Source organism: Pundamilia nyererei, unplaced genomic scaffold, assembly GCF_000239375.1.
Source record: "Pundamilia nyererei isolate P.nyererei 1_Seehausen unplaced genomic scaffold, PunNye1.0 scaffold00098, whole genome shotgun sequence".
NCBI classification, from domain to species: Eukaryota; Metazoa; Chordata; class Actinopteri; order Cichliformes; family Cichlidae; genus Pundamilia; species Pundamilia nyererei.
Window position 1 is genome coordinate 127,399 of NW_005187499.1, and position 21,196 is coordinate 148,594.

Below are 21,196 nucleotides of genomic sequence, written 5' to 3' on the forward strand. Positions count from 1 at the left end.
GTCTGGACTTCTTTAAGTTACTTGAAGACGTTTCACCTCTCATCCGAGAAGCTTCTTCAGTTCTAAGGTCAAATGGTGGGGAGTCCCAGATTTAAACCTAGTGAGAGTATCCCCCCACAGAGGGACAAAAGGACCCCCTGATGATCCTCTAATCGCCTGAGCCAAACTCTGGCTGATTGGGACCCACGCCCAGTTTCACACCTTGGCTCAGGTGTGTGGCTGTCGGGGAGGAGGAGACACACCACGCAGCAGGCAAATTAATTTTTCTTTTTCAACTGTGTGACTTTGCAGATTTGTGTGTATATAATGAGGGAAACTGTTCTTACGCCGCGTCTGGGAAGCCGTTCCACATGTTGGCGATGATGCTGACGATGGCGCCTCCGTGCTCCTTCATCCATGCTTTGTATACTGGAGGGGAGAACAATGACGGTCACGCTGAGAGACCAAACCACAAACACCAAAGCCTGTGTTGTTTCTGGGCCCCGCTGAGGAAAACCGAGGGAGCGTAGCACCAACAGCGCCCTCTTCTGGATCTCTTCCGGTAGCTTTTTGCTTTATCTCTGTAACCTTTGAAAATACTGCAGACCAAATACCAGTTTCCTTCACTTCCATTACGGAAGCTGCCCCATCCACATCCCACCTCACTACTGTGCATTGGTTATTATTATTATTTTATTTTTTTGCTCTCTTCTACAGTGTGTATTTTGTCTCTGTCCCCCTCCCCCTCCCCTCACCCCCACAATCAGTCACAGCAGATGGCTGCGCCTCCCTGAGCCTGGTTCTGCCAGAGGTTTCTTCCTGTTAAAAGTCAGATACAGAGGAGTCCTCTGATGAGTCTTCTGAGGAGGAAATGGATATTGAGTCTAACAGAATGAGCCCCTCTTACTGCTCTAGCCACAATATTCTGAATTAGTCGGCCAGGGCTTGCTGTGGGACATGTCGGCGATGGCCGACATGTCCCACAGTACTTTCTCCCCATGTCCCACAGTACTTTCTCCCCAGTAAATGCATGGAAGGTGTTCATGTCTGATAATTTAATAGAAGAGGTGCTGACATGCACAAACATAGAGGCACAAAGAGTAGCCACAGACAGGGGAAAAGAGTGGAAAGATGTAATCAAACATCCTGGCATTCATTTGATTGACCATTCTTGCAGGAAGTGAGAAGAACTGGGATGTACCAGTCGGTGTGTTTTTTGGGAGTCCTCTGCATAACCCATTGTACAAGGCCACTATGTCAATTCAAAGATTCAAAGATATTCGCCCTCTCTTGCACATTGATGACAAGAGGACCAGAGCCTACCGACTGAAAACAAACCACATGGCAGCTTTCTGCTACATATGGGGCGTGTTCCTGGTTAACTGCAGGCAGAAATTCATCCTCAGTGATTGTGTTACAGTGGATGAACAACTTGTGCCTTTCAGAGGGAAGAGCCAGCTTCTGCAGTATATGCAGAGCAAGCATACAAAAGTGATACAAAAACTGCAATTTCTTAAAATTAATGAAAAAATAAATAAAAATGCAAAGGGCCTCATGTCACAAACATGTTTTATGAGGAATACCTGGAATATGAAAATATTACAACTCTTCGTTTTAAAGATTTTGAAGAATAACAACCGAGTTTATAGCAAAATGCATTGTTTTTATTTGGGGTCATTTTTGACCCCACTCGTGGAAGAGTGTAGGTATTGGTAGGTTGTGCATCCAAAGGTTAAATACCTTTTCTTATGATTGGACACATCTGTATTTAAAGTTCAAGACTTAACAAGCTAATTTTGTTGTGTACCCAATTCTTTGCACAGCAGGTTTTTACATTAAATTTCATACAAGTAAATACTGCTTCACTAAAAATCTTTGTCTGGAAAACAGCAGTACTCAGATATTCCTAGAAAATAAAAGACATACCACTGTCATCTTTTTTGGTGAAAACAGAGTGAATTATTATGATGCTGAGAGGGGTTACCAAGTGTTTTCGTGTGAGTGTAAATACTATTTAATTCATTTAAATAAATGTTTCTGAGCTCCATGGAACAGGTTGGATCAGTGTTATTTTAGTTTTTTCCCCTTCCAGCCCAAAAAGGTTAGATTATTTTGGTTTATATTTACTGTTCATCATCTTATCAACAAATTTGTGTATATTTTCAACCTTACCATTTGATTCATTAAAACTATTTTTTCCATTTTTCTCACCAAAGTGGTCCTAATGCATGTCCCACAGCGATGGCGCAGTCAGCAATGTTGACTTGTTGCAATAAAGCTTAAACCAGTTTGGCTGGGCTCTTTCTGCGTGGAGTTCACAGGTTGCATGTTTTCTCTCACAGCACCAAGACATACAAAGTTAACTGATATCATTCTAAAGCAATTGTACAAGGATGGATAAATTGCCATCCTGCCTAGTAATTAAAGGTGTACGGGTGTAACACATGTATTTGCAGCTGTTACAGATAGATTAGTTATAATTTCACATCAATGTTTCCTTTAACTTTGCAGAGATATTCCCACGTGATGCTTCACTGAAACCAAAATGTTACCCATAGATCTCAAAGACCCCCTTTGGTTTCTCATTTTACCCCCCACCCAAAAAGACCTGCTGTTTCAGAGGGTTTAGAGATAACCTGAACTCCACCGAAGTATCCTCAATGAAGGGCTACTGAAGAGTCTTCTTGCAGGTTACAACCCTCGCACTTTCTATTTTACAGCTGCACAGTAAACAAACGTACAAAGACACAAACTCCGCTCCAGACTGTTTTATTTTTGGATGTTGAGGACATGTCCAGCTCGGTTAAATGATAGAAAACAAAGTCCCAAATCCACCAGCTATCATGGTCGCTGGTTTACTGGTCCTTCAACTCCTTCAGCCTCCTGATAGCGGACTTGACTGTGACAGCAGATGTTGTGCTGCAAGAGAAGTTGGGGGGGTGCAAAGAAAATTATTAGCTTCTACAAACACAACATTCTCAATGTTTTTGAAGGACGGACACGTTGCTCTGTAGTGAGAACCACTTTGGTTTTTGTGAACTCGCCAAGAACATGAACATTCACTTTTCTTTGAAGCCTTTTAGCATCAACGGAGAAACAAGCATTTCCACTTAAGTTATTGCTTTGTTACTTATTAGACTGAATGCAGTGTTGCTGTAATTCATTTTTATTTTTTAAACTTGCTGCTATCTATCCAGCCTCTGCCTTTCCTACCTGCTGGTTTCTGTCCAGGTTACTACTGTGCCAGTTCTTGATATTAGTAAGCTCCTTCTCTAGAGAAGACCTTGGCCAACAGCCTGATGCACTCAAGCACGAAATTCTTGGACTCAAATTGTTAACAAGTCTTCCTCCTGCTATCTGGAATCTAAGGAAACCATGTGGAGAACTGGTTCATGTGCCACAGTCGAGCAAAACGCCTACCATCACCAGCGGCAGGCCAAGATACGTAGAGCTGGAGTATCAGAAGCTCACTGGAGAGGGAGCTGGTTATATAGCTACATCACATTTGTCATGCACCATATAAATGCAAACTGCATGTAAGAAAGTGTGTGCACAGCACAAAGCTGGACACATACTCTTTAAATGATCACTCAGGCTGAGTAGATTGAATTTCAAAGTTTAATTAGGTCTCTAAGATGACTGGATACTTTTTTCAAAGTAATGTAGTGAGTGATATGAATGTTCACTGAGTCAACTCTGGCTTATTTATTTTAGATGGACAATTATTTACACCTGATGACCATTAAAGGCTTTAACACATCACACAGGTGTTCTGAGTGTGGAGGGGCACAATCAATGCAGGTGGAGGGTGAGCAGAAAACAAACAAAGAATCCTGCTTTCGCCGTGGGCACACTGTCACCCAAGTTAGAAAAACTTAATGATGAGAAGAAGAAGAAAAAAAAAAAGACAAACAGCTGAGGGAATTTTTGAACCCCTTTTCTAATATAACTTCAGCGTCTGCAGCAGTCGAATGACAGAATTAGACCAAAGAGGGAAAGTAACCTACTTGTAAGTCCAGGCACCTCCAGCCACTGTCTTTCTACAGGACCCACAGTGCCAGATTCCAACAGCCCTCCTCTTCATCTTGGTCTGTAAATACAAATTTGCATAGTGAGAACACAAAAGTGGAAACTGTCAACTTATCTGGACACATCCTTGAGCACTACAATTATGTAATGTAAGCAGCGTAGTCTGCAGAAAGCATTTCTAACACTGACCAGGTCTTTGCTACTGTACATTATGTGGGTGGTCTCCACTGTTGTCCTTACCTTTCCGCAGAAAGAGCAGGTGTACTTAGCATGCTGGGAGATTTCAATTTTCTTCACCATCTTCCTCAGCGACGCGCCATAACGCGTGCCATATTTACCAACGATCCCCACCTTCTTGGTGCGCTTGGCCTGTGGATAACATGAACACACAGTGAGAAAATACAGTAACCATGGGATTTTGTGGTTTAAAACTACAAGCAAATGGCTTCAGCATTCTGCCGTTACTACTACAGGAAGAAGTGTCGGGAGAAGCGCCCAGGGTGGCACCAGAAAGCGAAAAAAAACCAAACTACTTCTGACTATAATCCTGCAAAATCTGAGCAACAAGGGTGAAGGAGCTGCTGTGACCATTAGCCAGCCAACATAAGCTTCCTTTCAGCAGGTTAGCCAAAATGCTAACTAAAGTCAACTGAGCAGTTCTCGTTTAACTGTATCAAACGACCACTTTTTGGGCATTACACATTTCAGTTCGGACTTATTTAATTGTGGACGCTCAAAAGACCGGGACTTAAGGAGCTAGTGTCACTAGCCTGCCCGGTACTTGGAGCTCACACAGTTTAGCAATGGTGGCCGCCATTTCTGTCTCAATGGAGAATGAAAACATCGTTTTTACTGCTGATCCAATCCCAAAACGGACATAAATGAAGGCTAGGTATGGCAAAAAAGGTCAACACGAAACCTCCTAATAAGCGATTATATCATTTATAGCAGTGAAACTGTAAGATTGACAAGGATTAGGGTCGGAACAAGCTCTGCTCACCATCGTTTCAGTGGGAGACGTAGGTCCAAAGAGGGATTGCTTAACGCGCAGGCGCGATTTACTCAGTCCGTTCACACTGCATTCTGGGACTTTGAGTTTTCGTAAAACGCAGACATTGTACAAAAACGTAAAAGTTCGCTTACGATAATATATATAAATATATTTTTTAGCTCTGGTATTATAGCTAAATTAGAATTTTTGATAAAACAGCGTAATCTACGGAAAACTATAAATAAAAGATATTAACCCGTTACCATGGACGCTTAAGCTGATATGCGCATGCGTATTAATGTGGCGTACGACAACATCCCTGCGGCTGCGAGTTGAAGTCTTTGGTCAATTAGCTTGTCACGATGTGGCTTTTGTTGTTTGTGAATATTTAGCCCATTGAAAATATTATTAATTTAAAAGGAAGTTAAATGTTTTGCTATGAAGCTAACACGGAAACTGGTTCTTGCTAAGGCGAAGGCCTCCGACTTGGAGAGCGTGAAAAAACTGAACTGCTGGTAAGTGCATCCATTTTGGCATACCAGTAATTTTGTTGCCCTTTTAATTACATAGTGATCATTGACGTGAACAGGTACCATTTGTGTTGTGTCTCCTATCTGTGGTAACGTTAGGTTACATCTTATTTTTGCAGGGGATGCAACTTGACTGATGTGAGTAGCAAACTTGGATGTCATGTTTACTCTGACAATTAATTTAGTGTTCATACTTAATGAAAGTTGCATGGATTCATGTGTCTTCTAAGATTTCTATCTTCGCTCAGATGCCAAACATTGAAGTGCTGACACTGAGGTAGGTCCCTTTGCCACACACATAAAATCATTTCACAGTCACAAATGCACACACTCATTTGGGACGACCCAGTAACACCAGGCTATGATTCTCTTTCATCTGTCTGCAGTGTCAACAGCATCTTGTCTCTCTCTCCTCTGGCTGGCTGTCTATCTCTGAGTGAACTCTACCTGAGAAGGAACATGATCCCCTCGCTCTCTGAGCTCTCTCACCTGAGACCGTTAACTCGTCTCAGAGTCCTCTGGCTAGCTGAGAACCCCTGCTGTGGAACCGATGCCACCCAGTATCGCCTCACAGTGCTTCGCTGCCTCCCTCGTCTCCAGAAACTCGATAACCAAGGTGACTGTGTGATGTTTTGGGGCCACACTACCGTCTGCTTACCTCGACTGTTTAAGCACTTTATTAGCAGCCACTCATCTTCCTCATGAAAAAGTTGAGGTTGAAAATCAGTGTCAGATCTAGGAAGTTGAATTGAAGTCTGACTCTTACTGTAGCTATTCTTCAATGTTTCCTGTGTACAGTAGTGACAGATGATGAAATTTCACTGGCTCTCATGGAAGGTGAAGAGGTCACAACACCCCCAGGTAGTATCCAGAACCAGCATACAACCAACGGACTTCAGGATGCAGAGACAGAGAACGACCCTCTAAACTACAACATGGAGGAGACAAAGTAGGTCTTGTGGCCTGAAATAACTTATAGTTTGCAAAAAATGCGGAAACTGTGAAGTAAAATTAACAGAAGAAAATATTTCTGTTAACTTTTGTTTCTAGCAAAATCAGAGAAGAGCTGGGAATGAAGCCACTTTCCAGAGACAAGTTCTCTTCCCTTTCCTCTCCATCAACCAGAGAAAGCAAAACAATCAAAAAGGTAGCTCCTCTCATCACTGTGTCCCTTAAAATTTTTGTGGGCCTGGACTCTACTAAAGTAGCTTTGTATGACTCACAGTTCAAACAAACGCTCCTCTGTCTTGGGCTGTAGCTTGGTGCCGCCTTTCAGTTCACAGAATGCCTGAAACGAGCTGCCTTGCCAGCTTTCTTTTGATTGGCCACCCCTCATGATCAAACGTTCAAGCATAGAAAGTATATAAAAGATGTGTGTAACCGCCTCAGTTGTTTTCGGGACTCTGTATTTTGGAGCCTCCACTTTAGCTCTATGGCGATCTAGATTTTTCCACCGCTTGGTTGGCATTATCAGCTGATGCTAGCAGCAGCATTTATAAGCTGTACATGTGTATCTCACAAAAACACATAACAAAAAATGAGCATTCAGTAACAGACTAAGGAAACTGTGCAATTTACTGTGCTAGCTATATCTTCACAGCAGACCATATCATTTTTTCAGACAGTTTATTCAATTATGGCAACAACTGACCAATACAATAGAAATGTACAGTTTAGTGTCCCAAACTAGCAAAGTTGAAGTCTAACCAACCGAGTCCACGCCACTAACTTAAGGCCAAATGCAAATGGGTGAGTTACTGTTGGGTACTAGATTAGTCAATACTGCCATAACAGTACTACTGTGCCGTTTTTTTTTTTTTTTTGTTTGTTTTGTTTTTTTTGGGCCTTTGGAGCATATTACCCTCCTAAGACCCGAACTCTTCCACGGCATGCATTTTTAACTTCTCTTTGATATTTGGGCATATTGGGACACGATGAATATAAAAACTAAAAATTACCAGATTTTTATTTTTTGTTTCTAAGTGAAATGAGAGCCACATATGAGGATATTTAAAAATATACGTTTAAAATTGATAGAACAGTAGCAGTATAATGTCCTCGTAAGTGGATATCAGGCCCTTGTAGAGCAAAATTGAGTAGTTTGGTCTAAATAACCCAAAATGTGATGCCCACATATGTGGACGCCAGGTCCTAGGAGGTTAATGGTATTATCTAAGAAATAATGACCTGGTGCATAGTTGCATAGCACTAATTAGCAGTTTTGTGTTTCTTTGTGGTGCACTCATACTGTTTATGGTAAATGGCCTGTATTTATATAGCGCTTTACTAGTCCCTAAGGACCCCAAAGCACTTTACATATCCAGTCATCCACACATTCACACACTGGTGATGGCAAGCTACATTGTAGCCACAGCCACCCTGGGGCGCACTGACAGAGGCGAGGCTGCCGGACACTGGCGCCACCGGGCCCTCTGACCACCACCAGTAGGCAACGGGTGAAGTGTCTTGCCCAAGGACACAACGACCGAGACTGGATCCAGTTTGCTAACCAAGCTTGGTAGCATTAGATGATAACTTGGCACTCCATCCTGTTAGTGGAATAATATCATTTAGAGTAGTATGAAGGCTGAGCTTTAAGGTTATAGGACTGCATGCCCTATGCAGATGATTACTTGAAACTGACCTTGCCTAATATTAGTATCCAGCACTGCAGGTGTGTATATAGGACAGATGATGTGGAAAAGCATAATAGAGCCAATAGATCTATTTATATTGTGAAATTCATTCAAACCTGGAATGTTTGGTTTGTAATCTGCCAGCTAACGATAAAACTTGTGTTTTCAGTCGCACGCTCTTGATGCCGTTTTGCTGCTGCTGAAAGATTTGGATGAAGAGGAGCTTCATGTTGTACACACCGCCACACAGAACAGACTTCAGATGTACACACTGGACTCAGAAAGGCTTACAAAGACACAGCAAACACAGAAAACAGCTGAAATCCAACATTGATATGTTTCACAGCATGCGCTCAGGGCTAACCCCATCCTTCCACATTTAACACTAAGCTCAGGTTCATAAAAGGTGCCCACTTTGTCCCATTAACATCTGCCTGCAATATGCATGGCATGTGACTACTTCAGTTCCAGCTTTCACGTGTGGACTCATCAGTTCCCCTGCTGTCTTTTTATAGCTGCATGCCTTATTGTTTTGTAAGAACAAAAGATTGTATGTTTTGCTAAATGTAAATCTATTTCTGTAAATAAAATAAACAGCAATGCATTAACTTTAAATGTTTTTATTTACATAGATGTTGGCTGTACACGTGAATGTCAGAGGTGCAAAAAATACATTTAATCTGTAATTTAAACTGTTCAGAACCCTGGGGCTCACATCTTATTCCAATGTAACTGTGCTGCTGCACATCTGCGGGAAGAGATGATTCATAAGTCTGAAGTCTCGTCCGCTCAGTCACCCTCTTCGTTCTCCAGGAAATCCATCAGTGTGCTTGCATCCACAGCAACAATCAGGTACTCTACTCCATCTGCTCCCTGAAGCAAAGCAAATAAATGTGATAAGCACCAGGTACTGCAGACACTTAATGAATGAGAGTTGGGGAATTCTAAAGTGGAAGTCCACCTTGCGTGTCCGTATCAGTTTGTGGTCTCTGAACTCTGTCAGCTGAGTCCTCAGCGTGAGGTCAGAGTTCACCAAGAATGCCTCTCGACATCGCTGGTAGAAATCCTGGAATGACAATCCTGCACAGAGGACAAACTGATTACAAACTGCACTAGAAAACAGACATAAAAGCCGAATGTGAATCCGCACCTGCGTATGAAGGATTATCTTTGTTTTCCAGCTGGAACTTGACCAGCAGTTTAAAGATTCCTCTGCAAAAAGAAAAACAAGCAGTTGAGTTTTTTCCCCCCTCAACAGCTCTGTACATAATGAGAGAGGTCTGACTCAAACAGAATTTAGAACAGAAATCAGAAATGAGCGAATAAAGTCACAGCAAAGACAATGGTTGTCCAAAAGAAACAATATCATTCTCAACAACAAACAACCATATTCCCTATGAGTATATACACTTACTATTTTTCTTGGCTTCAGTGTCCTGGTAGAAAAACACTTGCTGTGTTGTCACTCTTGAAATAAAAGCTTCATAAACTCTTTGAAAAGCTACAAGTTTTGAAGCACTTCTCACAATAAGATTTGACTGTCGAGTCTGTACGTGCAGTTTTTTGAAACTGGTCTGGGCCCATCTAAGACCACAGGTGAAAACACCTGTTGACCTTCTGCAGTTTGCACACAGACCAAATCTGGGAGTGGATGAATGATTGCAATCATCTATATTTACTCCCAACTAGATAATAACAGCTGCGTGGTGAAGATAACCTTTCTTTGATTTCTCAAGTGCCTTTAATATGTTTCAGCCACTGCTACTCAGAGACAAGCTACAGGAAATGTCAGGAAACACGGTCATCTCATCCCAGCCTGTGACTGCTGACCGAGGCTTTGGTTCAATCCTCTTTGCAGAATTGTTGTAATTCAGCCAGGTAATTTCACAGCATCTGTATCGGATTCAGGTCAGTCTTCATTTCGTTTTTCTGAAGCCATTCAGATGTGGACTTGCTGGTGTGTTTTGGATCATTATCCTGCTGCAGATCCCAAGTGCTCTTCAGCTTGAGGTCATGAAAAGATGGCCGGACATTCTCCTTCAGTATGTTTTGGTTCCATTTACCACAGCAAGTCTTTCAGGTCCTGAGGCAGCAAAACAGCCCCAGAGGATCACACTTCCACCACCATATTTTACTGTTGCTATGATTTTCCTTTTCTGATATGTTGTGTTACTGTTACACCAGATGTAATGGAACACACACACCTTCCAAAAAAGTTAAACTTTTGTCTTTTCAGTCCACAGAGTATTTTTCCAAAAGTCTTTGGGATCATCTGGGAAAACTGAAACAAGCCTTTACGTTCCTTTTATTCAGCAGAGGGTTTCGTCTTGGAGCTCTGCCATGCAGCCCATTTTTGCCCAGTCTCTTCCTTATGGTGGAGTCATGAACACTGACCTGAACTGAGGCAAGTGAGGCCTGCAGTTCTTTGGATGTTGTTCTGGGATCTTTTGTGACCTCTTGGATGCGGTGCTCTTGGGGTAATTTTGGTAGGCCGGCCACTCCTCAGAGGGTTCACCACTGTTCCATGTTTTTTTGCCATTTGTGGACAACAGCTCTCACTGTGGTTTGCTGGAGTCCCACAGGTCCCACCTCTTCCAGACTGAGAGATCTGAATTATTTCATTTCTCATTTGTTCCTGAATTTCCTTGGATTGTGGCGTGATGACTGGCTTTTGAGGATCTTCTAGTCTGCTCCACATTGTCAGGAAGGTCCTATTTAAGTGGGTTTGGATTTTTCCCCTTAATAAAGAAAACCTTGATTTTTAAAGTGCATTTTGTATTTACCCGTTTTATCTTTGTCTAATATTTAAATTTGTTTTATGATCTGAAAACTTTAAGTGGGACAAACATATAAATAGGAAATTAGGAAGAGGGCAAACACTTTTTACACCACTGTATTAGTGATGGGCAGGAGTGCAAAACACTATTGGATGATTTTGTGGAGTGGACTGGGAGGAATCACAAAGAAGCTAATATGCGAGCTAACATTTCTCATCTGATATGTCATATTTAGATCCTAGTATTTCAATAACTCATTAGCACCTCATTAAGATCCTCCCATGGCTCTCTCCTTGTTCATTTAGACAGAAGATTAAAAACAACTACCCAGTAGGTCTTTGGAGTTACCTTGCATTGGGCGTTAAGCTGCGAAGCACATGTGTGAGGGAGGACAGAGCCAGAGCGCCAGTCTGCTGCACCAGGAGGGAGTTTTCATACGATGTCTCCTCCGAGTACTGCTGGAACGTCACACATTCCCACCACAGCCAGTTAAACTGGCTCTGCTTCAACTGGTCCCACACTGAAAACAAGCAGGATGTATTCAGGATAGATTTCAACAGAATTACCACCTCAGTGCAGACTATTATGAACACCCACCCAGTGGAGCATTGATGTGGTCTAAAGAAGCCACCATGTGCAAGTTTGGCAGGGATGCTAGCTGCCCCAGTGCACTCTGGGTCTTCTCTCCTCGCAGCGTGGGTCCGTCTATATTATGGATGAGCAGGTACACGTGCAGATCTGGGCCTGTGAAGACATCGGTGTAAAACATGCGGTACAACCACACATGCTTGGGATGCACAGGAGCTTGATGGGCTTACTGTCTTTTAAGGTCTGGGAGATAAACTGGATCTGGTCCGAGGGGGTTCGGAAAGTTCCCTGGTGATCCAGAACCTCACACGTCAGCGCGTTTAATATCTGTGAGAATTTAATTTTCATGATCAGGGATATTTATTTTATTATGCAATTTATGCAAACTATTTTCATATGTGTGTGTGTATACTGACTGATTTAAGAGTAATGGAAGGGAAAAATCCATTAACCACAAGGTGAATTTCTTGCGACAGATGAGACTCCCTGAAGTCTTCCAGCAGAGCTTTTTTGCTTCCCAGACCATAGACCAGCACGCTGAATCCCAGCCTACACACAGACCGGCACAGACACTTTGTACTGCTCTTAAAACACCAGAAAATGCACACAACTACATTGCAACCTCACTTACTGTAACTGTAACATCCATTTGCTAAAGTGGATTCTGTGTTTGTCGTGCAGCTGCTGGATCTCTTTTGAGTAGCAGGATTGTTTTCCCTCCAGAAGTCGGACCAACGTTTCCTACAAAAACAAAAATAAAGATAAATTCACACTAAATCTATTAGGAAAGCAGCTCATTTACAATGTTTCAAAATGCAGTTAAAAACAAACCCTGTCAAGTTTAGGGGTGTTCAAACGCTCCAGAGTTCGGTCTGACGTCAACACTTTCGAGCTGCCGTGAGCTTCGAAGTACTCCTCAACCATACTGGGCTGGTTCTGAGGTTCAGGCGTGCTCTTGCTCTTCTTGGCAGGAGTCTTGTAGAGAGCTGCTGATAAACCTTTACTGGGTGTTCTCGGGGTGGTCACGTTCTCTTTATCCTCTTTCTTTCCTTTCTGCTCTTCCTCCAGCCCATCTTCATCCTCCTCCTCACCCGAGTCAGAGGGTGAAAGCTCGCTGTCGCTGTCTGACCGCAAGCTTGGAGCTAAAAAAAAAAATCATACAAACAAACAAAACATTTAGATTAGAGTAAAGGTGAAATTTCACTTAGAATGAATTGAATTATTCCCAGTCAGACTCACTTGCTATTCTCTTCCTGAGCCTGTGTGGTGTTGTAGAGACAAACTGGACCTTTTTGCTCTGCCGTTAAGTAAAAATAAAATAAAATTCTTAAGTTGGCACCAGAGGTTGCTGGCTTTGGACTTTAAGTTTAAAGGTTTCCATGGTCTCACCTTCTGTGGTGTTCTGCTGTCACCTCTAAGGTCTGAAATAGAAGAAAAGAAAATACTTAACTGTGAGAAAATGAGCAAAAAGATGAGTATACGGAAAAGATGATGAACGTTTATTGTACTCACTCCGCCCCGTTCGACTAGGGGTTGAGGGTTCAAAGTTTGGGGTCGCGCTGAAGCTCACCCTTTTTCCAGGAGTCCGAGCCAGCTCACTTGCTGTTTATGAAAAGTGTGCAACACAAAATGAGCATATACGGTGTCTAAAGAAAGAACTGGAAGGAGATGTATAATGTGCAAATGTTTTCCGATCTATGTGAGAAGACAATGGAGGCTCTCACCAGTTTGGGCCATGCTGTGGCTGCGTTTGACTTTCTGAAAGGTAAAGATGGAGGATCCAGCCACTCTTGACAAGCCATCTTCATCTTCTGTAAATCCAAGAGAAAACTGGTCATTTTAAAATGAATTTAAACAAGAAAGAAAGAAAAGGCCTCAGATATTTTCATGCATTTATACAAAGCTAAAATTTCACAGCATTATGAATGTTCAAATTTCCCACCAAAAATTATATGCCTATATGCCAGTATTGATAAGCATATAATATGTCAATATCAGCGATATAGTCCATCTTACAAACACACTTAATGTGTGCAATGGAGTGAAACTGAGGTGTACAGAAAGTCTCCTGCCATAATCATAAGTACCTTTGTGACAGGAATATTTTTTACAAGGCTTTTGTAGGGATTTGAGCTAACTATATGCAGTCTCTGTCACTAAATTGAATTTCAGCTGGTGAACCAGCACTTGCTAAATTCCACATTTGTACTTTGCCTGACTGTGTAGACTTAGAAAATCGGCCAACGTCTGTCTGCATTTTTCCAAACGTATTTGGGTAAATCTACAAAGAGCAGTAAAGAGCTGAGTCAGCAGCATCGTCAGCTGATCACGGTCTGTCTGCAAAGAAAACAAACCTCCCGGTGAAGAAAGTCATTACCCCTGCTCAGCACTCACCTTCTGCGTTATCTGTTCCTAAAGCTTGGACATAATCCTGCTCATCGTGGACTCCATTTTCATCTCCATCATGTTCCGCATCCTCTCTGCATCCCCGTCGTCCAGCCGGGCTCTTAAACTTTACCATCTTCTGAACGGACCCGGCGATACTCTGCGCACCTTATGGAGGTACGCACAGTACAGAAAGCAGAGTCAGAGAGACACAGAAGTGCTCGTAAACTAACATTTCTACAGTAGCAGAGCATCCATACCCTCCTGCTTGTCCACGATGTGCTCCAGGACATCGCCATCCCCGATGAACTTCACCTCCAGCACACTCATGACTAAAGATAACAACGACAACCAGCACGACTTTAGTTAGTTGCTCGTAACACTACAACATAAAATTTGCTTTTCAGAGGTGTAGATGCTAACGCAGGTTTTCAGTCAGTGCGTTTCTATTCACGAACAGTGAAGGGCGGCCATTCTTCTCAAACAGCGAGAAGCAGCCCTGCTTCAACCAGCGGCCACACGCCGAAAGTCCAAATAAAAGTGGGAAATAAAAACAGAAACGCGTCTAAAGCGACACAACTTACTGTACAGCGTCAGTACCGCCACATGAAAATGTAAACACGACTTTCACACAGTGACAGCAAGGCAGTGTGCTGCTGGGACAAGTTTCCGCGCCATCCCGCTGAAGTTTTTAAACCACGTGACAAGTGAAAGGTCATTCAGTGGCCAACTGGAACGCTGCTTCCAGCTAAAACCACATTTCCCAAAATGCACTTCGAACACCAGCTCAGTCTGTGCGGCTAAAACCCTACAGGGGAAGGGTTTTTACCGACTGATTAATTATTATATTTTCAATAAGTAATGTAGGTTACTATTAATGCGAATGATGTATTTTCTGTAATATTTAAAAAAACATTTATCACCAAGATATTTTTTGCGTGTCCGTTCAAACGCTGGCACTTATTTATTCATAGATTACAGAAAAATAGAAGATTAAAGGGGACCAAGAAAATCTTTATTTTGATAGAAAAAATAAATCACAAAAGTTTGCAGTTGGGTCATTCATAAACATTTATTAGCATTGGTATTAACAGCTGATAGCACAAGTGATATGACTTTCTATTAAGTCATCACTAGCTAGGTCTCCTTGCAGGCAGTGAAAAACAGGTGCAGAACACAAAAATTAATTTTAAAGACATAACATTAGTGCAACATGGTTTCTGTTACAGTATGAAACTTCTGAAGCCCACAGTGAGAATATTTTCATTAATTATATGTTTTACCATCAAGATGGCACATCTCACTAACAAAGAAGGAATCGCTGTATGTGTTTCTAATGTGTAAATAATTTGGAATGAGTCTCTATATATCTCACTTGTCCCAAAGAGACAAGAAGGGGGAGACATCGTCCAGCTCTTCACCACCCGCGAGTGGGCGTCCACTTCCCTACCAGACGACCCTTGGAGTGTACATGGTACACAGGATGCATCACTGCTGTTGCACATGACTGCAGAAAAAAAGACATTGTCTGACAACAGGAAAATGTACAATAAAACTGATGTGTCAATAAGATGTACTATAAATCATTCAGTACTAACATGGTAGGGAATCAGTGTGAGCAGAGAGCCCAGGGGGTATTTGCTGTAGTCCAGTTGTCCTGAGATGGGCTCCACTCGTCCATGCTCCTGGGTCATAGACAACAACCTGGAGGGACACGGCAGTCACATTTAACATTGGTACTGAGAGTAAAAGAGAAAAAAGATACTAAAATAGACTGAGATTTTCTTTTAAAGCATTACTTGAGGTTTGGATGCCCCTCGATCACAGCGTATCCAGTGGGAAGTTTTCCAGCTCCGTCCAAACTGAGAGAGACAAGCAAGAGTAGGTGAAAGGTTAAGTTACATGGTTGTTCCAAAACAGAGCTTACACTGATGATAGCAGTGATGAGTAAAACAAAAAACAGAACTTAGGGGATAGGTATTAGCTCCCATTGAATGAAGTTGAACCCACCTGATTCCAGCCCATCCACAGTCAATCAGGAGCTGGTTCCTGTGTGGACAGTGACCGATGACTCTTGTGAGAACCCTCACAGCCACGTCCTCCATACAGCATGAGCCAATCATAGACTGCTGCACATCTGCATGCCACAAACATGCATTTAAAAGAAATTGTAATTTAAAAGCCCTTTTGAAAAATATATTTTAAGTGTGACATGTCTCCCGACTATTCCTCAGCTCAAAATACCAATAAGGTCATTTATCCTGCCATACCTATAGACTGTTTAATAAACCTCTGCTCCAAACAGGCTGTTTCAGCGCCTGTAGCTTTAAACATTGTCGGGTCCCGAAGTCAACTAGAAACATGTCGGGCAAGTAGACAAAACTAAGAGGCAGCTATGTGTCATGACCTTAAGAGGACAGTACTGTCGGGGACTGTTTTTATAGGGCAAAGGGCTCTTTTGATTCTACGCTTCCCATCTGATGTGAAGTCAAAGGGCGTGGTCTTTGTCATGTTTACTGAGTCACGCTGGGAATATTGAATATACACAACAAATAACGAAAAAGTGGATTTTACACGTCACCTTTAAACTAGGAAACAGTGGGTCTATGTGTACACACCATAGAAGACGTAGTTTCCTGGGTGGACCTCGCTCAGCTGCGCCATGTCTTTGACTGGATGGCTACAGGAAGGGGTGGAGCCAATGCTGGACTTACAGGTGATGCCACCAGCCCTCAGTCTGACACAAAAAAAATCCCAAAACACACAAACAAAAAACCAGTTGAAAGTTAATGCAGAATTATTCTCCCAGATGGCTCCAAAAGAGAGTCAATCACACCCATGAGAAAATGCTCAAATTTAGAGCAGAAACATGTTTACAGTCTGGTGCAAAACATGGGATACATCATTTTTAGATATGATGTATGATTTATTTGTTGCTTCTGGAAACAAAGCTGCGTGACTCAATACAAGAAACCTGTGGGCTGTGAAACCAAAACAAAGATGTTAAAACAGCTCATAAAAACTAATTTTCAAGAGTATGAGCAACAGCTGTTATGTCGTGTGCGTTCTTAAATAGCCAGTGAGATAAAATTATTGATTAGAGCAGCTTTAATGAGTCAGTGTATTTTTTTTAAGCTTTCAGCTTACTTTTCCATGAACTGCAGAGTTAGTTTGGTGGTTTCCTGGGCAACAGCCTGTATTTGCTCTACTCCTGTGCAGTAATAGGTATTCCCACAGTGGGCGTACACTCCTGTAAGTTCCACGCCCTCCGTCTTAGCGATGGCTTCAGCCAGTTTGAGCGCTCCTGGCTCCGAGTGCAGGACGCCAGCTATGACAAAGAGCCGACACATGATCAATCCTCGTGTTAACAGAGAAGTGAAGTGTAGCTCAGGCACTTATGATTAAATCTATTGTGGTTTCCCTGCACGTTTACCTCTCCCATTGCCACAGTCGAGTTTGAGCCAGACGTGCCACTGCCGGCCATCTTTCAGGGGTCTTTTTCGGAGCTGCTCCAAAGCATCAGGATGGTCCAATAAAATCTGGAAGAGATCCAGTCTCTCTGACAGGGCTGCACAACGCTCTACCTAAAGACACACAGAGACATACATTAGAAATGGCACAGAGAGCACAGCTGGGACATTAAAAACAAACAAATATAAAAGTGATGAGAAATTATGTCAAAGTAATGGCATAGAACTGGAGCTATTTTACATGCAAGTGCTATGGCGATATACATGTATCATATATTTACATATATGTATTGTTTCTAGTGATAATATTACTAAATATGATTCATAGTTGAAACATTTTCAGCAGGCTCAGTTATTAATAATACATTTTTTCCATTTCTAATGTTTTACAGCTTTTATGATTTCACAGAATATAAAACACATTTAAAGTGTGAGCTGAGAGAACCTTATCAAAGGGAATAGAGTAGGCATAGAGGATGTCATCATATCCATGGTCAGCATAGAAACAGGCCTCTGCCAGGGTGGAAACCACTATGCACCTCTGTGATCCACCCGTCATAATGTCAGCACACTCACTAGACACACACAGAGACCTCATCAGAATCCTGTATAGGCAGCAAGTCTGTAAGCATGTGCTGTGTGCGTGTCTATGCATGAGCGTATGAATCCATACAGGGTTTTGTGGGTCTTCATGTGTGGACGAAGCTGGACTCCCAGTTTCTGGCAGCGCTCGATCATCCTCTGGGCATTCCTCTTCGCTTTGTCCACGTCCACCACAAAAGCAGGACTACACAGGGCTGAAAGAGGATCTCCCTCCATACTGGCAGCACTGGAGTGCGCGCACACACACACACACACACACACACACACACACACACACACACACACACACACAAAGCACTTCAGATATTTCCCATGCAATTAAATTCTACTGCATGATTGGCTCAACCAGCATATTTCAATAGTTATTTTTATAAGTATCTGCTATACATGCACGAATCAGCAAGTAAACTTCATCACACTTGGGTGTAGTTTTGCAACGTCTCTGATTATGTAACGCAGCGCACTTTGAACTTTGACAACACTAACTTAAACTTAAACACTAACTTTACAAATGCACTGCAACTCATCAAATCGTATGTGATCCAATTCACTCTTTAAGCAGTTTTTTATTCCTCCTCTTTTTGGTACTATAAAGACCTTCCGATAATATTATCGTGCATCATAACGATAGATAAATTAAAATCATACTGCTTTCGAATCTGCATAACAGCGTTTGTGAAACAGTGAGGGAACCACCAGCACATTAACAAGCATCGGAAACAACAACAATAACAACAAAAATGCAGACAAATGCAGCACAAACCGCAGCTTACCTTTTCAAAACAGCGAATTTGTTTTTTCTATGGAAGTTCCGATCACATTACTACGGTGTCCTCGAGGAGTCAAAGATAATGAAAAAGTACAATCAGGGAGAACCTTTTGCAAATCATAAAATAAATCATAGAAAAAAAATCTAACATAGTAGCATATAATACAGTAGCAGGAACAGAGCAGGAGGGAAATAGAGAGATAGCGAGCCAGGGACAACAAGAGACAACATCGTCACGTTAGAAAGGTATAGTCATCATCCACAACTATTTTCAGTTGCGGATGAAAAAGGATTCAGAAAGTTTATCCATGCAGTGAATCCCATGTTTGCGATTCCAAGCAGGAAAACACTCTCCCAGAAATCATCCCAGACCTATATGACAGAGAATGTGTATCTTCTTCTTGTTTTGCATATTTTAATTTCTGTTTTATTGTGCTGTGGTTTGCAGTGTTTTGTGTTGTTTCACTTGAAAATTTGTTTAAAAGGAAAAAGCAGAACATTTAAAAGGTTAAAAGTTGAAATGTAATTTTTTTTGTTGTATTTTATAATTTATTTATTAGATTTTATGTGGAGTGAATAAATAAAAGTATACTTACGGTGGCCCCTAGAGACAAAGCACTTACAAACTCCAAAACACAATGGAAATGCTCCAGGATCATAGTGGCTACACACGCCAGGAAGTACTAACGACCAGATTTGGTGTGGTAGTAACAGGTAAATGGACTTTTTTTTTTAAATCATTTGAATATATATGAGTGTTTGTGTATAAATACACAAACAATACACATATGTTTCAATTGTGTAATTTAAGGTAGCTCTGTTTTGAAAGTTCAGTTAATGCAAGCAATGTGTTTTGGAGTCTAAGGTCTGTTAATGGCTGCAACAAAGCAGTTTTTTGTTTTTGATGCAAGCTACCCAGAGTCATGCGCCCAGCTTGGGAATTCCTTCACACTGTCATCTATCCCAGGAACAGATGAATCCCAGGAAATGAACCAAATATGATCAAATGAATGAGGGCTCATTTAGCTATGATGGAAGTGTAAAATGTTGCTCATAAAGGTGCATGAAATGATCTTAGAGGGAGATTCCCTCTTGCCACTTTCCCAAAGTGTTGATGTGCTGAGATAATCATCAATTCATCAGTTTTTTAAAGTTAAAATTTTTTAAAATGTGATTTAAACCCACACCAAATAGTTTTAAAATCCTTTGTTTAAAGTTAGAATGTGAAGCGACCCCCCACTGCGTTGTTATCGGATTTCCATGATGGCTGGTGAGCTATGCTAATTTAAATGGCACATGGCTATCAGAATGGTCACGTGTCTGTCTTATTAACGAACATTACAGGTGATCACGCGCGTTGAGTTACAGCCAATAAGGAGTCAGGCAGTTTTTGTGTGCATGTCTGTGCAAGTGGATATTTTTATAGCTTTGTTTTGTCTTCACAGAGTCGTTTTATCATTCATCCAGTGCACCACCCACCCTTTTTATTTATTAATTAATTAATTTATTTATTTATTCTTTAGCTTTTTTAAATGCTGATGGAAATAAAGCATTTGCCAGTTTCCCACAACTGCTTTTACTTTGAAAGCTGGGCCCAGAAGTATTATTTTATCCTGCAGTAATCCACAGGTCACATCGCTGCTTGGTGCCAGAATAATTATGCCGATGCACTAACCAAAGATGAAACTCAATGCTTTACAATCCCGTTGCCTCCATATATGAAAACAGCCCTTTAGGGTTAAATATTCAAATCTCAGACACGGATTCCCTGTCAGAATAAATATTTCAAGCTTTCTGTTAACCTGTCACCAAATTTACATTTTGAACATTTGATTTTCAGTATGATTGTTCAAATCTATAGATTTTGCATCTCTATCATAGATAGCTTGGCCAATAAAGGCCTGAAACTGTTCCCCAAGTTTGGGGGTATTTGTTTATGCACATCTCTCTTAAGGTCGCACCAACGGATTTCCATCAGGTTAAGGTCTGAACTTTGTCATTGCATTGAGCTTCTGGAATACTCTTCCCCTGTCAGTGAGGGAAAGTGCAAGTCTCCCTATCTTTAAGAGTCACTTAAAAGGGTGGCTGAGGCACACGCAAACATGTGATCATGTTTAATTAATCATGCTTTATGTTGGACGTGAAAAAGAGTTAGTGTATTACAAAAAGTGAAACAACTATTAGTGTAATGGGTCAGTGCAATATCAGGACAGTCAGGGCATGTGTGGGGTTTGTGCAATATAACTGATGTGTTTCCGTTATTGTTATGTGTATTGTCCTCTGTTTTCCACTCTTCTTGTCATTGTTTGTTCTAATTTAATGTGATCACTGTTTTTGTCCTGTTATTGTTGTCTCTGTATGTTTTTACTAATTTGTGTTTAACACCAACCTGCCAGAGGGTCTGCAGATGGAAATTAGCCTATAGGCTATAATCTGTAT

At 41.6% G+C, this 21,196-nt stretch overlaps 4 protein-coding genes across 7 annotated transcripts; 1 reads left to right on the plus strand and 3 right to left on the minus strand.

The window, feature by feature from the left end:
• Positions 1-2,732: 2,732 nt before the first annotated feature.
• On the minus strand, positions 2,733-5,091 carry rpl37a (ribosomal protein L37a). The gene is made up of 4 exons (XM_005740179.1): positions 5,009-5,091; positions 4,249-4,377; positions 3,987-4,069; positions 2,733-2,898 (listed from the first exon to the last, which is right to left on the minus strand). The coding sequence occupies exons 1-4, from the start codon at positions 5,009-5,011 to the stop codon at positions 2,835-2,837; spliced, it is 279 nt and encodes a 92-aa protein (XP_005740236.1). The 5' UTR covers positions 5,012-5,091; the 3' UTR covers positions 2,733-2,834.
• On the plus strand, positions 4,332-8,780 carry cfap410 (cilia and flagella associated protein 410). Of its 4 annotated transcripts, XM_013912707.1 has the most exons (9): positions 4,332-4,399; positions 4,482-4,630; positions 5,471-5,514; positions 5,649-5,667; positions 5,760-5,806; positions 5,916-6,145; positions 6,328-6,478; positions 6,580-6,676; positions 8,335-8,780. In XM_013912707.1, the coding sequence occupies exons 5-9, from the start codon at positions 5,778-5,780 to the stop codon at positions 8,497-8,499; spliced, it is 672 nt and encodes a 223-aa protein (XP_013768161.1). In that variant the 5' UTR covers positions 4,332-4,399; positions 4,482-4,630; positions 5,471-5,514; positions 5,649-5,667; positions 5,760-5,777; the 3' UTR covers positions 8,500-8,780. The 4 variants fall into 4 exon arrangements, with proteins under 4 accessions (XP_013768161.1, XP_013768162.1, XP_013768159.1 ...); XM_013912708.1 differs by lacking the exons at positions 5,471-5,514; positions 5,649-5,667 and having other exon boundaries at positions 5,778-5,806; XM_013912705.1 differs by lacking the exons at positions 4,332-4,399; positions 4,482-4,630 and having other exon boundaries at positions 5,014-5,514.
• On the minus strand, positions 8,770-14,638 carry orc2 (origin recognition complex, subunit 2). The gene is made up of 16 exons (XM_005740177.2): positions 14,500-14,638; positions 14,176-14,247; positions 13,925-14,083; positions 13,255-13,341; positions 13,043-13,132; positions 12,920-12,951; positions 12,770-12,827; positions 12,362-12,672; positions 12,162-12,271; positions 11,947-12,079; positions 11,761-11,857; positions 11,540-11,686; positions 11,291-11,462; positions 9,316-9,377; positions 9,127-9,245; positions 8,770-9,038 (listed from the first exon to the last, which is right to left on the minus strand). Exons 2-16 carry the CDS (start codon positions 14,243-14,245, stop codon positions 8,955-8,957), a joined length of 1,731 nt encoding a protein of 576 aa, XP_005740234.1. The 5' UTR covers positions 14,246-14,247; positions 14,500-14,638; the 3' UTR covers positions 8,770-8,954.
• Positions 14,639-14,920: 282 nt separating this feature from the next.
• Positions 14,921-18,937, minus strand: LOC102207893 (D-threo-3-hydroxyaspartate dehydratase). The gene is made up of 10 exons (XM_005740180.1): positions 18,762-18,937; positions 18,059-18,214; positions 17,831-17,960; positions 17,349-17,499; positions 17,063-17,243; positions 16,534-16,652; positions 15,926-16,052; positions 15,715-15,777; positions 15,514-15,619; positions 14,921-15,422 (listed from the first exon to the last, which is right to left on the minus strand). The coding sequence occupies exons 2-10, from the start codon at positions 18,202-18,204 to the stop codon at positions 15,333-15,335; spliced, it is 1,113 nt and encodes a 370-aa protein (XP_005740237.1). The 5' UTR covers positions 18,205-18,214; positions 18,762-18,937; the 3' UTR covers positions 14,921-15,332.
• Positions 18,938-21,196: the final 2,259 nt, after the last annotated feature.